We start from the raw sequence: 17,245 nt of genomic DNA, 5'->3' as shown, positions 1-17,245 counted from the left end.
TTAAGTTTAATTTTCCCGACCTATCGAGAATGAGGACGAGGAGTACGTCCACGATCTCTCGCTCTTCAAAGCTGAAAGACATCAATTTGGCTGCGAGAACGTGGCCGGTGGCTCACCTTCACTGTTTAGAGTCCCCGAGCCAGCACACCACGTGACCTTTCTTCTCCGGTCTTCATTTCGACCTTTAGGGCATGACCTGTGGTACTACAAAAAGCGGTGAGAAAGCACAAAGCCAAGGCTGCCGCCGTAAAGCGCAAACCAGCAGCACTAAACCTTGCGGCAAAGGATCTGCACTCTAGCAGGCTACTAAGGTGGCCGCTGATGCGCTATTTACGCTCGGCTACACGGCAGCATGCAAGTGCGCTAGCAAACGCCGCAGTCTGTCACTTTCGGTGTCTTTAGACAACCGTCCGAGTACGCGCTTCACATACCGAGATCTCAGCTCGGGTAGTGAGAACGAGGCTGAGGTCAGGGGTCTCCACAGTTTCCCTACGAGCTTCGTGGGAGAAGACACTCTCGCCAAGCGAGCACGACGACGACAGTATGCACTCGCGTATTAGGGATCGCGGTGATCACGACCCTAAGACACCTGAGCGATCTGAGAGTCCTACCGTCAAGGCTAACGGATACCTCGAAGCTGGCGATGGCGAGGAAGAGAAACATCTCAAGAACCTTTCGTGTGCCGACAGCCTTGCACACTCTAAGGCTACGAAGGCCACAGCCGAAGGCGCCAAGTCCTCTAAGAAGCGCACGGCTTCGAAGTCTCCACTTCGTGAGAAGAAGGAGACTGGGTACTCCAATCGGAACCTCTTCGATTCATCGGATGAATAGGAAGAGAAGGGTGTCATCCATGAGCCCCAGGAGATCGCGAACGATCTTGACCAGCAGCAGGAGGACATCCAAGCTGCCTAGCGTATGCGTGGCGGTCCAGTGACGACACCAGTCAGCTAGGAAGCTCCCAGCTTCACGAGAGGTTATTGGCCTCCCGAGGAGAGCTTAACGGCGACCTCTTTCTAGAGAAATGCGCCCTTTTTTCAGAAGGATAAGCTGTTCACCGAGAGCATGGAGGCATCATGGTGCGAGCTTCTCGCACAGAGCCGAATCGCTCTTACGGACTTTACGACTTGTCGTAAGAAGCCTGAGAACCGGGGTGGTATCTAACCTGGATGGCGCTAGCCCGGAGATCTTCCCGAGAGCTGTAAAAGCTAAATCGCATGAGAATCCATGTTCTGGGAGTGGGTTAAAACTCTCAAGTACTCATCCGTGGAGTTACGGGAGTCCCATGAAGATCGGTTGCTGTCCCGTTTCCTGGGCCAGCACGATCTTTGTGTCGGTTTGCCCACTTGGTTAGTAAGATCAAGGGCCATCCTGAAACGCCCGGCTTCTAGCGTCCACGATGAGCGCGGATACACAGTGTCGTCAATTTCCGTACCTCGTTCGAGAAGGACGCCTCGGACTACTTACGAAGCTGCCGTCGCTTTTGTTTCCATATTGTGACATCTTTCGGGCGGTCAGCCTGAAGTCGTTCAATCGGCTCCTATAGGTTCTTGGGGTGCGAATACCTCCCGCCTCTTCACAAGGAGCTGGCGCTTACCGCAAGGTCGTCGCTCCCGGAGAATCTACACCACAAGGTAGTGGACTTCTTCGCTCCGGTCAGGAGGTGCCCTCGTACGAGTACGAGACTCACCCGGGACACCCCAGTCGCTCCACTTTCGGGTCCCTTGCAGATCCCTAACGGCATCTTCGTCAATGGGTTCTTGTGCTTGAGGTTTCACTTGGCCTTGGGCAGGCGGTGATACTGACGCCCAGGCCGGGACCGTGGAGCCCTCGTCCAACTTAGGGACCGCCTGGACCAGTTAAGTCGGAAGGTAGCGTTTCTCCAAAACGCGGGTCGACCGCCGGACCTACTCGTTCGATCTGGAGGAGGCCTATCGTCTGACCGACGTGCTGATGACGCATAACACCGTCCAGAGACGCGTTATGCGCACCTTCAGCCGTACACGTATGAAGCGCACTCGACGATTGCTCCTTGGGTCCAGGCGTACGCGGCTCTTGCGGTGTACGATTTAAATCGCGGACTTGCCGCTTTGGAAAGGCCTTGGACGTAAGCCCCAGAGCGCGCGATTCGTTTGAGGTCGCTCCTCGCTTCGAAAAGCTGGACCAAGGTGGGTCAGCGAGTTAGAAACCCCTCTACAAAAATATCCTAGCATTTACGTCGACGAGTAAAGTGAGCCAGATTTAGTTTCGTACACTAAGTTTTTATTAGTTTATACCCATGTACTGCGAAGTGAAACCTGTGAAGTTTTTGGGAATATAATACCTTCTCATTTGAAATTTGAATCCTATTATTGGTGTAAAAACATAAATTCTAATTAGTCCCAATAGGGCTGTACGTACTACTACTCGTAACACTACGGTACCAGGAAAACACGGTATAAATAGAGGGATAAAAAAGGCCAAGGCCGTGTTTTTCACAAAGCAGCTATTTCGATTTGGCTGCTACTGGGAGGATAGTTGTTTATTTGTGTTCGTTTTGAGAAAAAAAACGTAAATGCTATCGTCCATGCGCTGAATATATGAATTGTCCAGGTGGCCATCCATGTATTGTCCAGGCTGTAAAATTACCGACCTGAAAATTATAAATTACGGGTTGTGTAAAATACATGTATTATGCATGTAAAATGTCCATGCTTCTCAACGATTTTGAGGGCTACCACAGCCACTCACTTCACTTTCGATAAGCCGGAGCTTCCGGTACCGTCGTCGCTGTGCACGTCGTTGCCGCCCTCCCCCGCTCCGATATGTCGGATAGCAAGTCTGAAACTCCCCCACTGGAGCCTCCCGCGCCCTCTTCACTGCCGACGCCGCCATCACCGGCCTCAGAAACCGCGACAGGTCAGCCAGAGGTGCGTTGCATAACTACCTGATCTCATACGTATGTCGGTTTTGCTAACTACGTGCCCTCAACAGCCTAGCTCGAGCGAAGAGGCGTCAGATGCTGCTCCTTCCGCTCCTACGAACTCTGCAGAAGGCTCTGAGAGCTCCGACGAGTCGGGCACCGACAATGCGGAACGTCCATGCAGCGTCCAGGTTTCAGATTGTCCAGTGCCTGTTTGTGCCCCGGAAGCCCTTCACTCAAGCTGGGCCGACTGGGCGGTCTATTTGAAGAAGTACCCATCTTCAACGCGGCAGATCATCCGAGTTTCCATGACTGTGAGCTGCGACTTGCGGAACAAGCGGTTGGCTAAAACTGTCGCTGCACGAGAAGGTCTTGACGTACCATACGTTCCGACCCAGTGGGCAACGTACCAGCGCACATATATTTGTACGCATGGGTGGCGGACGAAGGATCGGAGCACAGGTGTGCGGCCGGAGCAGTTTGTTCGTGGCACTGGGTGTCCTTTTCGGCTCGTGGTTCAAGTCGTGGAAGAGGAAGGCCAGTGGCTGCTTCGAGTGAAGAACGGGGTTTACCACCACAACCACGTCGTGGGTACCGCTCACTTCGAAACTTACGCAGAGAGCCGAAAGTTGGAGGATTCTGAGACAAGGTCCACCGTGCGCGAAAAGGTGAAGTACGGTCGCAAGCGCGCTCGTATTTACGAGTACCTGCTCGACAAAGGGGAAAGCCTGGTTAAGAAAGACGTGGACAACATTGTCCAGCGTGTCAAGGCCGAGTTTCGAGGCGGACTCAACGATGATGATACCTGCGCACAAGCACTTACCGAGTTTGCAGCGATGGATGGCAACGTGGCGACTGTGGACGAGACTGACGCTGGGCACTCCGGTGTCATGAGCATGACTTCGAGGCACCAGCGAGACATGACCGTACGCTTCCCCGAGTTGTTGCTAGTGGATTGTACTCACAAGACCTACCGGTAGGTTATATCTATGTATTGTCTGGGTATTGTCCATGTATTGTCCATCTATTGATCTTTATCTCATATCAATCTGCTCGTGTGTTCTAGGTACAACTACCAACTGTGTAGATGATAAGATCGGCGAAAAGGTGCAAGTTATCATGGTCGATAAAGACTTGCACGAGATTCGCGTACTGAAGAAGTACTTCCCCAAGGCGCGTGTGTTGATCTGCTTCTTTCATGTGATCAAGTACCTGCGCACAGCTTCCAGAAAGCCTGAGTATGGGCAGATCTCGCAAGATGATCATGATGCAATCGATACACTCGTGCATAATATGGTGTACTCCGTGAATGAAGACATATACACAAAGAATAGGGAGTCGATGAACACACTGTGCGCACAGATACGATTCAATAGCTTTCTGGAATACCATCCATCCACTGGATCCATATAACTGAAATGAATGTATAGACATGTGGGTCATGTACAAACGGGCTCGGCTTGCACATTTGCGCGTCCACACTAACAACCACTTGGAGAATTGGCTCGGCCACTTTAAGGATTCGGTTACCCACACAATGTCGATGACTGAAACGATCGAGGCTCTCGTGGGAGCTGACGCACGAATGTCTAGTGAGTATTTGTTCCGCAAGAATCGCGTGGGACTGCGAGTAAACCGAAACTACGATGAAGAGCTGTGTCAAGTGCTGCGGTTTACGACTCACTTTGTCGCAGAGCACGTTCAGAAGGAGTATTTGATGGCCATGTCCAAGGCCGAAGTTTTCGTCTACGATACGGTCTCCAAGCCTGGCTTCGTGGTGGTATTTGGAAAACACAAGGAGCATTATGTGGACTTGTCACACTGGAGCTGTTCGTGTTCCTTCGCGTGTGCTATGCGTTTACCCTGTCAGCATGCTATCGCCTACCGAAAGTGGAAAAAGGTGTCCGGAAGTGTCATTCCATTGAGTCGGATCCATGAGCGGTGAGTAGCTGAGCCTATGGCGATGTCCATGTATTATCCATGCATCGTACATGTTTCGTCCAGTAATTAACATGTCGTGCTGGCATTCCCTTCAATACGAATGTGTACAGGTGGTTACATCCTGCAGAGCTAGAGCAGATGCCTAGACCTATAGTTGTAAATGAATTCAAACCTGGCCAAACAAAGTGGAAGGCACTCGATGCAGCGACCAAGATAAAGACAGGCGCTCAGTGCTACACAAGCAATCTGCAACGAACTGGCAGATATAGAGGACGAGGACGAGTACAAAGAGCATCTTGATTTTCTTCTCAAACAGTGGGCGAACATTAGACAGCGGAAGCGTATCAAAATCACAAACTCGAATCCTTTCGTGGAGACTGATGGCGATGACCAAGACACGAAATCACCAACAGAATTGTCGATCAGGTTGAACCCGAAGGCTGCAAAGACCGGAAGACCTCGTTTAAATACGGAAGAGCGCGAGGCCGAAGACAAGAAGAAACGGGCACTGTTTAACGAGTCTGAGGAGCATCACCGAAAAATGGGGGACGTTACTCTAGTACAGCTTGCTCAAGATTTACAAAGGGAAAACCCGACACTCCAGGAAACGCTAGGCCGCGTAAGCCCAATACCTACCAAGTGGGATAGAGCGAGTAACAAGAAACCGAAGTATGTTCGACAGAGCGCCCCGGTGCTGAACGACAACGCGTTCTATCTTCTCCCGAAGAAGCTGCTGGACAAGTGCCTCTCCGTTCTTCCAGTGAAGAACACAAGAGAGACTGCAATCGAGATCTTCACCCAGAGCCAGCCTTCGCAAGCTGAAAGTGATGACACGCAATTACGTGGACAAGACCTGGAGATTCATGGACAAAACCTGGAGATAGAATGTGTTCAAATTTCAGGTATTGGAACATTTTCACGAGTCCATATTGAGGCAATGTGTTACCTGTCGACTATGACGGACCAATGCGAGCAAGGTGTCAAATTCTGCACTTGGCTGCTTCGAAACGTGATAGGCACCATACCTTCAGTGCAACATCCTGTGTTGGAAAACATGGTAAAGCAAGTGGCGAAATCGAACCCACAGAGCACAATCGTCAACGCCACCTTATCCAGAATACTCTCAGCAAATTGGTCCAATAGCGATTCTTGTCGCTTTCGCTTGGACCCACTTGTCCTGGCTGTACATGCTGCAACGGTTTGTGGCTTCTTTTCTCGATTTCCATGAGCAATCCGTTTCTCTCGGATACACTTTGGGCCATCCAATTATTGCTTGTGCTCTCGCATTGGGTGATCACGCTTCCTAGCAACATTCACGCCACACTCACCACAGCACGTACGTTAAATATTTTGTGGTCAGTCTATGGACTATTGATTCAGGTAACAATCGCCCAATTAAACCTCGAGGCGGGGGGGGGCACACCGCCAATGTAATAAAATTGGTTAGCAGTAAATTAGGCAGATTTATTGAAATAGTCGAATATACGACGCCTGCGGGTGTTATTTTTCGTCGAAAGAGCTTTTTCCGCATTTAAGCCCGGTAGAGGTAACATGGAGTAAAGCTATATTTCCCCTCAAAATACAACTGCGCACTTGCACCGGTCGTGTAACATTTATACCACCACCTAAAACCGACTTTTAGATCTTCCCGTAAAAAATAATGGAATCCTGGATAGATGAGTATGACAACAACAAAACTCAGCAATGTGTTTGAAAATGTAGTGGAATCCTTCACCGCAACGATGGCGGTGAACCAGGCAGCTGGATGTTAGTCGACAGCCTTTCCTTTTCGAGCCATCCAGCGCTCCTTACATCAAGTGGACATGATTGAGGTCTTCGATCATATAGCTGCACAAGACTCTTCGCAGTCCAATTTTACTGTGAACCAGTGCGAAATTACCAGGAGTAAATTTACAACGCTGCTTGGTCGCACCCCATACGATATTATATTTACCTTTTCTTTCACTCTACCGGTGGAAATGCTCTAACAAGAGAAAACTTTAGTTGTTGGAAAAGCGCGACCTATGGAAAGACGCGAGTCTTACTGGTCTCCCCTTCGCTAATCAGCTTCTTGCCGTTGTGGTGTAAAAACAAAATGTCTCCTCGAGGGTCATGCTGTACCATAGTCGTGCCACAGAACTGGTTGCCTATTACAGAACCTGCAGCCGCAGCAGGGGTTTGAATCATGTGAAATGAGATGTTGGTCTTCAGCCACGCCAAACGGAAAAGATCTTTGTCTCCATGTAGCAGTTTGAGGCGCTCGAAGTGATTAGGCTTTCGAAGCGCTAAGAACTGCGCGATCTCCAGCGCCACTTCCGATCTGCGCCGATCGATCAATAGCTGACCGCTTTCTTGCTCGAACATGTCCACGTATATGGTGTGCCCACCAGCTCCCACAATAACGATTCTTTGTTAATGTTGAAGATTGTGTTCATCGGGTGCCAGAAATCCGGCCAGAAAATTGCACCATTCTCCACAAATGTCGGTGTCGTAAAGAGATACGTCGGGTCCCTAACTGGCGAATTATCGGCGTCAAGGAACAATACCTGGTCCAGCTCTGAATGTGCCAATGCAAACACCTTGGTGTTAAATCCGTCCACACGTGTTTCTGCAATACCATGCAGTGAAATCGGTCCATACTCATTCACAAGCGATTGCAGAACACGCGACTCGTTTAGCGGATTAGTGCCCATTTCGCTCTCAAGGTACCACAACTCTATAGGCAACGAGCAGTTGTAGAAGCGCAGTAATCGCACAGTCGAGTAGACGCTCGCAAGAAGCTTCGGATACATGACCATTAACACGCCGTTCGTAGGGTGGAGCTGCACGGCCTCATTCTGCTTAATCACCTGTCGCTTAGCAGCAATCAGCGCGTCGATCTGTGGCGCGACACGAACGAAATCCACTGCTTGGTGGCAATTGAATCTGACTTCGTCTCGTAATGACGAGCAGTTGACACGCATGGCTTGAACTTCCTCACCTGCCTCATTCTTGAGTAGACAATAGCCGGAAGCTCCAGCCTTGATATTCGTACTGCAGCTGGCATCATTTTGTGTTTCCCGTGGCCCATCGGGACTACATCCGCCCGTTTGATGCCACCCTAGACACGTGAATTTGGGGATCCCCATCGTGGACGCTCCTTCACTGTCCAAGAAGGTCTTGAGCGTTGTCTGGAATGTGGTTCCTGTTTTCGCAGACGTCGTCGTTGTATTGATGGCTTGCATGGGGCCGACGACAACGTCACTTCCATAATGCTGCTGTTCGGCGTTGTTATCATTTCGCAAGGACTGGATATTGTGAATGGCTGTCTTTTCCAAGTGCTCTGTTTCGCTCCAAATTACTAGCAGTAGTACCCCGTAAAGAAAGCTGCTAATGGCGAGAGCTCGGACTAGCCATCGACGAGCGTTTGACGATCTCTGCAGCATTTGGAGTGAAGTGGGATGATACTGGCACTTAGAATTTCCGCTTTTTCCTTCCGTGGACCGCAAGTAAAAAATGCAATAGTATTACCAGCCTATCTAGCTCAAGGGCTGACAACCCAGAGCCAGATATCATCAATACATCAACGTATCACGCAACGTACGATTGCATATCGACAATCATGTTGACACGCAAATTCATCTCTCGATTGTGTGAGCTTCGCGATGTCAATAGCCAAGTTACTGTTCCTCTATGAAAGTACTACGCGACCAGGTTACTGTACTTCTATGAAAGTAAGCTATTCATAATGCAACAATATGAAGGTTGTACGCTCTTCTTTTCCGGCAGCAGTACGTGTACAGTAGTACTTCGAAGTACAGTTTTTTTTTGTTTCATGCTAAGCTTAAGTGCTGGCTGTACTAAATTATAACTGTACTGGTAGGTCTACCAAACGTAGCGACGCCACAGTACGTAGAAGTCGTTTTGGGCAATAAAGGACATATTATTCATAGCTTAACTTAGTTAGTTTTAATTTTTTTGTCGCGTAGCTTGAATCTCTGAGTCGTTTAGATGCACTTTAATCACTTGTGCCGCTTCCACGGCAAACTTGCGTAACTGGGTCTCGAGACCACCAAAATTAAAGTTAGCGAATCGTTCGAAGTAAAAATGTTCGTTCTTCTCCACCATATCGGACACACCATAGCAAGTCTGGCCCTTAGTGAAGCCATCAAGCCCAGCATGCACATCGATCTTGTAGTGTATTCTCTTGGAAGTATTCCGAAACGATAACAAGTGCGTCCAATATATTGCATCTGGATAACCATCGGCCTCAGGGGCATCCAAGGTAGGCGCAGGTGTGACGAAGCCCTTCTCCAATTCCTCTTCGATCTCCTCCAAAGTGGGTTTGGTGCGTCCACCAGGTCGAGTTAGTAGCAACTTTTCCTTTACCCTTAGAGCAGCGAGGGTCTTAAGATGTACATATTGGCGTTTGGGTTCGCCGACAAGTTTACGAGAATTTCTATGCAAGAAGAGCACTTGGCCATCCGCATCGTGCTGTACCATTGTCATACCGCAAAAAGAATCGTTAAAAGCCTTCCCAGCAACGGCAGGTGGCGTGTCCATCATGTGGAATGGCGACTTGAGTTTTAGCCAAGATAACCGGAATAAATCCTTATCACCGTGTACCAATTCGAACGTCTTGAAGAAGTTTGGTGTATGGAAAGTGTAAAACTTCACCAGCTCCAGTGGTGCACCATGTCGTCGTCGGTTGATCACTAACTGTCCGCTCTCCTGCTCAAACATATTCACAAACCGTTGGTCGAGTAGTTCCCATAGCAACGATTGGCCGTGAACGTTAAAGATCGTATGTCTCGGATGCCAAAAGTCCGGCCAGAAGATAGCTCCCGTATCCTTGAACTCGTGTGTCTCGAACAGGAAACTCGGATCTCTTACGGGTACATTGTCCGAATCTAGAAACAAGATTTGCTCGAAATGACTATGATAAATCGCAAACACCTTGGCACCGAAACCCGTCGCTTTTTTGTCGTCAATCTCACGGAACGTCAAGTCCGCAGTCGACGCAGCAAATTGTTGCAAAGGCTCCATCGACCCAGGAGCAGCTTGCATTTCTTTCGGTCGATACCACAACTCAATTGGCAATGTACACTTCAAAATCTCTCGCAATGATCGAAGTGTAGCGTAAGCACTCGGTACCATCTTCGGGTACACCACCATAACAATTCCCTTGGACCCTTCTCGCCCCTGTGGCAATACGAAATTTGACGTTAGTGCTTTGTTCATTGTCTGCTCCACAATAACCGGGAAATTCACGAAATCTTCCGCATCAAAACATCGAAATTGACCTTCGGATCGCATACTTCGACAGTATCGTCGCATGACTCGGAACCTTTCTTTGGTCTGTTTGTCCTCCACCTCGCAATAACCGGATTGTGTGTGCTCCACCATCATGTGGCATGGTTTGTCTAGATGCGGTAATCTAGGGCCGTGAGGACTGCAACTGTCGGTTGCTCTCCAGCCGATGCATCGGAGTTCTCGAAGTCTGCTATGACCTTGTGGTAGCATTTTAACGTCACGAGCATGCTCCTCTGCTAGAGCAATTGCCTGTTCATCGGGTTGGGAGCTGGAAAATCCTTGTACGCCGTCAAAAGCTCCATTTGATGGGTGGGAATTAGGCGACGACGGAAAACGAGTGTAGAGAATGAAGGCCACAAGTCCGCAAACGTACACGACGCCGGTATAGAGCAGTCGACGCGGCCAGCGGCTGGGTACTACAGGTCTAGTTACGTTGGGCCTAATATGGTGAGGCAATGTGGACGACAAAGCTGGGGCTGCAGCAGCGGAGTTCGCGCGGTGGCGAGTAAAACCTTCGGTCATTATTGCAGTGTGCTTGACGCTCGCAATGACGACATTTGTTTTAACCAATGATAGCATTGAATAAAAGGTTATTTGTGACACTTTGTTCCAATCATCGTGCAGCTAAGTCTTTCTGATCTGAGCCGACGCCACTTTGTATGGAATAAAAAATTAACTTGATTATACTATTCCATTTGACGATTTTTGTCCTTAACTTAAGGACAAAACACTATCCGGGAAATCATTCCAGACTCCGTACGGCACAGCAGCTCATGCAATAACGCGTAGGTTTAGCAAAGAGTTGCTAGCACGGTTGAAGAGAGCTAATACAGGGATACATTTCTATTTATGCTCACAGGAGCATCTACCAAAACTGAGGCCAAGCAAGGCCATCAACTTTTGGTCCTCATTTTTGTCCTCTTGTTGGGATAAAGTTGCCTTATTGGGATTACTGTAATCCACAAAAGTATGTGCCCGGTACGTCGCTCCCACGTCAGAGACAGTCCGAATGTCCACTTACTGTTAGCATTTTCGGCTCCACGATGCCACCCCCGCGGTACGCGCCCGCTGTGAAGCGATACGCACCAACAAGAACGCCGCCAAATTCTCCGAGAAATGCGCCTCGTGTGGGCGTTTGTGCTCTTTTCTCGGTGATTGGTTTGTATGCTCTGGGCTTCATTGTGTGGAATCTGAGTCTGAGCAGCTCGTTCGTGTCCTATTCCTTGGATTCTGGCAACGACAACGGCGTGCAGATGAGTTCGCAATCGGCACGGCAATTGAGACGACGACAGCGAGCAAGTACGGAGAAAAATAACGATGGTACTGCAGGCGATAGAAGGTGGATGCACCAACTATTGGACGCTGAAACACCGCCGGATTTGCGCTGTATAGGCTGGAAACAAACCGACAGTTGCGATCTCAAGGCGAAAGAAGTGCCTACCAAGAATCGAGGCTGCGACCAGTTCGTGCGTGGTGGAATTGGCGGTTATTGTCTGATGAAAGATGGGGATACTGGACAGGAGATTCGGGTGATGCACACAGCGTGTGATTCTTTGCACCCCAGTGTGACGCTGAGTTGTCGCCCATGCCGGGTGACTTTGTGGATTTCCAGTGGGAAGTTGCAAAAATAGCTTGCACATTGGAACAGGAGAAGGAGATCGCTACAACCAAGGACCACTTGAGTCCTGTGAGTCGCAGTAAAGGCATTTTGATGGTAATTTATCCGAAGCTACTGGTGAGCGCATACGCTTCGATTCGTGCATTGCGAGCAGTGAATTGTACGCTGTCAGTGGAATTGTGGTATATCGAGTCTGAAATGGACATTGGCAATGGAGCTTCTTTGCTAGCTGATATCCCCAAGATACTACAGGAAGAATATGGGCCGTTAACGTTGCGTTCGATCACAGATGCAAGAGTAGCAGGCTTCAACTCGAAGGTGTATGCTATCACGCACACTGAGTTCGAACATGTTTTGTTCCTGGATGCAGATAACGTCCCGGTTCGAGATCCTAGTTATTTGTTTAGTACCCCCGAGTTCGTGAAAACTGGAGCTATTCTCTGGCCGGACTTTTGGCATCCAGCAAACACGATTTTCAACATCAACGAAGACTCGTTACTATGGGAATTATTAGACATGCCATTTACAGACATGTACGAGCAGGAAAGTGGACAGCTAGTGATCGACAGGACGAAGAGCTCAGCGGCATTGCGCATGCTATCCCTCTTCGCCTTTCACGACCCAAATCTGTTCACTCGATATAAATTGGTACACGGTGACAAGGACCTTTTCCGTCTTGCATGGCTCAAAACCAAAACTCCTTTTCACATGATCGCCAACCCACCAGGAATTGCTGGTACAGTGCGTGAGACGAAGTTCTGCGGCATGTCGATGGCTCAATTCGATACGGATGGTGAAGTATTATTCCTACACCGCAATGCTAAAAAGCTGAAAGGTGGACTTGGAGCAAAACGCAAACCTGATGAGCAAATTTGGTCACATTTGCAGCTTTTCCAGTACCGTGCTTCTTCATCCCACGCATCCGAAGTTGGGGTCGCACTCGAAGAATCCAAGCCGACGTTGCCACCAAATGAGAAGACCCTGATCATACCGCAAAGCGTCCTGCGTCAGAAATATTCGGTTCACTTTTTTAATGGTGCACCCGAGTTCGACCAGACACAATGGTGCTATGGCGAGTCGAAGCTGGCAGCACCCAATTTTAAAACTATCGCGTGGGAAGACACAGCGTTTCCACACGTGGAGGAAAAGTTGTTGATGTATGCGAATGAGGCAGTGGCACTATTGCCGACGTCTGCAGTGGAGTACATTGTGCAAAGTGACCGCGAGGAGGCAAGTTGAAGTGAGTGTCAAAAAGAAGAAAAAAACTGCTGACTTAAAATGTACTTATTTATTAATAATTCTCGTCTCAAAAATTGTGCCAGGCACCCTGACTGGATTCGACTAAAACTTCTATAATATTATAGTGTGAACTCATTGAGTGTCATGCTTTTTAATTTGACAGCCAATGGACCCGTATTAAACCGAAAGCCTGTCATATCGAGTCCAAAACAGTGCAAGTATACCCCTACCCCGTTTATTGCCGTAGGACAACACATACCGCATTCCCGTGTCACGGTGTACAGTTAGACGGTGGATTAACGATGCTGGCTGACTGCCTGCAGAAGGTCTACTCACTCCAGACTCTCCGGACCACGTCCAAGCAAGCGGGACCTGCGGCCAAGACAGTGACGTTCCTAGTGTGAAGTCGTGGAGCAGCTGGTCGTGGCGGGAATTGGAGCTGGACCGCCACGCACGAGGGATCTGACAAAAGGTAAGAAGCTCTAAAAACTCTTAGCGAGGTGAAACGAGGAAGTCAGTCGTGGATTTCCTTCTAACAAGAAACACAAGAATATATCAACTTTTACATTACTATCACAGTAGTGTCGCTAATACTACTACCTCCTACGTCGGCCCAAGATACTCACGACCCCGATTAGAGGAAGACCGCGACACCCGTCTCAACGGTGTCCATGCGTCGATCTCCGAGTTCTTCGCCGCGCCCACAGCGTGCGCGATGCGTCAATCTCATGTTCATGTACTTAGCTATTGCGCTGTACGTCGGGTGTCTGCTATTCTGGTGGCTTTTCCTCAAGGGCGACGCCAATCGAGTTCGGATGTCACGATGGAGCAGCGCTATCTACAGCAAATATTCCATAGAGCCAAATGTGGAGAGTGACCCTGCAGATGCGCTGCTTATGACATTCGATCGAGGTATCGGAGCCACGACACCCGAGCTACTGGAGTTGCACAAGAAACACCTACAAGTGCGTGGGTTGGAGACATACCAGCAACTGCTCGCCCGACGGACCAAGAGAACCGAGTAGAGATTTAGACTGTGGAGGCACTGTGAAAGCTGGAGCATCAGGCTATTGCTTACTGCGAGATGAAGTCACTGGAGAGGAGATTCAGGCCATGTGAATGAGCTGCAACTCGCTGAGAAACAGAACGACGTTCAAGTGCAGCCAGGCAGTGGACTTTGTCCGCGTAGCTCCTCAGGTGAACGCAATAATTGCATCCAAGACGAGAGAACTGAAGCAAAATGACAATGCAGGTGAAATGCAGCTGAGAGGAAGTGTTCTGACCAATAGGACCGAGACTCACGTTGCAGAACCTACGCGAGGAATTCTGATGGTTGTGTATCCAAAGATGCTGCACAGTATCCATGCGACTATCAGGTTGTTGAGAGACTACGGATGCCAGCTACCAGTACAGATGTGGTTCTTGGAGAGTGAGATGGGTGCAGCGCCATTGGGCTATTCCCGTGTGTTGCAATCGCTAGTGAAAGACTACGGGCCTGTGACGCTTAGAGGTGTCACGGATGATTTAGTGGTGGGATTCACGTCTAGAGTATATGCCTTGGCGCATTCCCAATTGGACCACATGCTATTTTTGGATGCCGACAACGCACCGGTGAAGGATCCGACGTATTTGTTTGATACTCCTAAGTTTATCGAGACGGGATCACTATTTTGGCCGGATTTCTGGACACCAGCTAACACGATCTTCAATCTAAAGGCTCAATCGCTCATCTGGGAGCTCGTTGGCACGCCGTTTTTCGACATGTTCGAGCAGGAGAGCGGACAGCTTTTGATTGATCGTAAACGCGCTGCAGTTGCGCTGCATGTAGCTCAATTTCTAGCGATGCGTGAGCCACGTCACTTGGAGCGACTACGCCTTGCATACGGCGATAAGGATCTCTTTCGGTTAGCTTGGCTAAGGACTAATACTCCCTTTCACATGATCGCCACGCCTCCAGCTGCAGCGGGTATGGTAAAACAGAATCAATTCTGTGGTATGACGATGGTACAACATGATACAAAAGGCGAGGTAGTTTTCCTCCACCGCAATGGGAAGAAACTATCAGGTGCTGAAGATTTTCGACGGATCACACGTGGGGACATCTTCAAACGTTTATATTCCCAAAAGAAATAATGTCTGTGGATGCTGATCCCGTGCATCGTTATGACTTTGTCAGGAAGCATTATAAAGTTAATAACTTCAATGGAGGAAATGAATTTGTGAAGACCCGAACGTGCTACGGAGATCGCTATATGAACTCGACGCACTTTCGTCTTACACCATGGAAAGAACTTTCCGTGGCGTAATCTCTATTGGACTACGCTCGCGATGCAAGTCAGCTGTAGTCGTTATCACTGTTAGTAAATGTGAGATGTACTCTAATATTGTAGTTAAAAAATTCTACAAATTATCCAGCCAGCCTTTGCCGTAAGGTATCTACATTGTGTCTAGCTGGAAGCAGGTTAACAGCATCTAGAGCGAATTGGCGGACCTTATTCTCCAAACCTGCAAAGTTAAAGGTACTGAAGTTCTGTGAAGTAAAGTGTGGGTTCTTGTCTAGTTTGCGTTTACCGAAACAGCTCTGGGATTTCGGGAAGACTGGGTCTGCTCTGTAAGTGTCGATGATGTAGTGTTCCGTATCGTATGTGTTGTTAAAGGAGAGTAGATGCGTCCAGATAACTTGATCAGGTAGTCCATCAGCCTCGGGAGCTTTTCTCTTCTTAAGTCCTGCGAGTTTCCCGGTGAGTTTGAATTGATTCCGATGCAGAAAGAGCACGCTGTCTTCGAGATCGAATTGCACCATTGTCATGCCGCAAAAGGTGTCGTTGATCAATTTTCCCGCTACAGCTGGAGGTGACTGCACCATGTGAAAAGAGGCATTCAACATAAGCCATGCGAACCGGAAGAGATCCTTGTCACCATGCGCTACCTTGAGTTTAGTGAAGTAATTGGGTTGATGAAACATGTAGAAGAATGCTAATTTCAGCGGAGCTGCATGTCTTCGTCGGTCGACAAGAAGTCGCCCACTCTCTTGCTCGAACATGTCGGTGAAAGACACGTCCAGCAGCTCCCAGAGCATCGATTTCTCGTGGATATTGAAGATTGTTCGTTTGGGATGCCAGAAATCCGGCCAGAATAGGGCACCCGTAGTCACAAATTTAGAGGCTTGGAATAGCCAGCTAGGATCTCGAACGGGGAAATTGTCGGCATCAAGAAACAGTACGCGGTCCAGTAAACTGTTGTAGATTAAGAAAACCTTCGCACCAAAGCCCATAGCTCGAGTATCGTCGATCTTGTGAAAAGTGATAGTGGGGTCTGAGTTAACGAGGTGTTTCAACGGAGTAAGAGGACCAGGGAAGCTGTACAATTCCTGTGGACAATACCAGAGCTCAATGGGTAGGTGGCAGTGTAATACTTTCCGAAGCGTACGGACCAACGCGTATGCACTCGCAACAAGCTTCGGATAGACCGCAATAATGATCCCATCCTTCGGTGGATCTAGTGATCCTCTCACCACGTTTGGTAACGCGAACCCTGGCACGAGCGCTTTCTCAACGGCCTTTAGTGCCTTCAATCTGAAATCCACAAAGGCTAATGCATCTTGACAACGAAAATAAGCCGCTTCAAAGAGACTGGTGCAATGTCGTCGCATGACCTGGAAACGTTCTCCACTCTGAGTGTCCTCAAGCTCACAGTACCCAGCATTGGCATTGTACAATGTCCTGCTGCAAGGCTGATCTTGCGCAGGGATTCGAGGTCCAAATGGAGTGCAATTCGACGTGGCTCGCCAGCTAATGCAGCGAAATGTGCGCTGTCTCATGTCACCCAGCGGGAGCACCTTGACGCTCGCTTGTTGGTTTGATGTGAGGTCATCGGGGTCATTCGTGAATCTCAGAGCTGGGGAGAGCGAATCATTGGACCATACCAACAGCAGCGATAAGGAAGAGATGCAGCTTAGTACGAGTAAGTACAGCAGCCAGCGAACAACGGACGTCGAGCGACGGGGATGACGAGATGATACTTTATGCGGGGGAGATCGCCATTCCATTACGACAAAAGCTCTGACTAAGCTTTAGCCAATCAGAAGCAAGGAAATGCCCTGGCTGTCTCAACTGTCATATCAGACACAGAGGCAAATGCGCTGGCGCGCTCGATTTTTGTCCTTATAATCGAGGTGTTAAGGACAAAATCACTCGGAATTTCACGATCTTGCATCTTATTTCGTCCTCATTTTAAGGACAAATTTTGTTGGGGTT

General features: G+C 49.0%; 5 protein-coding genes across 5 annotated transcripts; 2 read left to right on the top strand and 3 right to left on the bottom strand.

Annotated features, from left to right (window-relative positions):
* Nucleotides 1-7,173: 7,173 nt before the first annotated feature.
* PITG_18259 (uncharacterized protein) lies at nucleotides 7,174-8,064 on the bottom strand (the record flags this gene model as incomplete). Its single annotated transcript, XM_002997840.1, has 1 exon — nucleotides 7,174-8,064. The coding sequence occupies one exon, from the start codon at nucleotides 8,062-8,064 to the stop codon at nucleotides 7,174-7,176; it is 891 nt and encodes a 296-aa protein (XP_002997886.1).
* A 724-nt stretch (nucleotides 8,065-8,788) lies between these two features.
* PITG_18258 (uncharacterized protein) lies at nucleotides 8,789-10,654 on the bottom strand (the record flags this gene model as incomplete). The annotated part of the gene is made up of 1 exon (XM_002997839.1): nucleotides 8,789-10,654. One exon carries the CDS (start codon nucleotides 10,652-10,654, stop codon nucleotides 8,789-8,791), a length of 1,866 nt encoding a protein of 621 aa, XP_002997885.1.
* Nucleotides 10,655-11,475: 821 nt separating this feature from the next.
* PITG_18257 (uncharacterized protein) lies at nucleotides 11,476-12,989 on the top strand (the record flags this gene model as incomplete). The annotated part of the gene is made up of 3 exons (XM_002997838.1): nucleotides 11,476-11,707; nucleotides 11,836-12,677; nucleotides 12,762-12,989. 3 exons carry the CDS (start codon nucleotides 11,476-11,478, stop codon nucleotides 12,987-12,989), a joined length of 1,302 nt encoding a protein of 433 aa, XP_002997884.1.
* Nucleotides 12,990-14,318: 1,329 nt separating this feature from the next.
* Nucleotides 14,319-15,334, top strand: PITG_18256 (uncharacterized protein; the record flags this gene model as incomplete). The annotated part of the gene is made up of 3 exons (XM_002997837.1): nucleotides 14,319-15,099; nucleotides 15,180-15,286; nucleotides 15,329-15,334. The coding sequence occupies 3 exons, from the start codon at nucleotides 14,319-14,321 to the stop codon at nucleotides 15,332-15,334; spliced, it is 894 nt and encodes a 297-aa protein (XP_002997883.1).
* A 62-nt stretch (nucleotides 15,335-15,396) lies between these two features.
* On the bottom strand, nucleotides 15,397-17,037 carry PITG_18255 (uncharacterized protein; the record flags this gene model as incomplete). The annotated part of the gene is made up of 1 exon (XM_002997836.1): nucleotides 15,397-17,037. The coding sequence occupies one exon, from the start codon at nucleotides 17,035-17,037 to the stop codon at nucleotides 15,397-15,399; it is 1,641 nt and encodes a 546-aa protein (XP_002997882.1).
* Between the last annotated feature and the right edge of the window lie 208 nt (nucleotides 17,038-17,245).

The sequence above is a fragment of the Phytophthora infestans genome, genomic scaffold, assembly GCF_000142945.1.
Source record: "Phytophthora infestans T30-4 supercont1.66 genomic scaffold, whole genome shotgun sequence".
In the NCBI taxonomy this organism is placed as follows: Eukaryota; Oomycota; class Peronosporomycetes; order Peronosporales; family Peronosporaceae; genus Phytophthora; species Phytophthora infestans.
The sequence above is the reverse complement of the archived record's forward strand: the minus strand, read 5'-3'. Positions and strand labels throughout refer to the sequence as shown.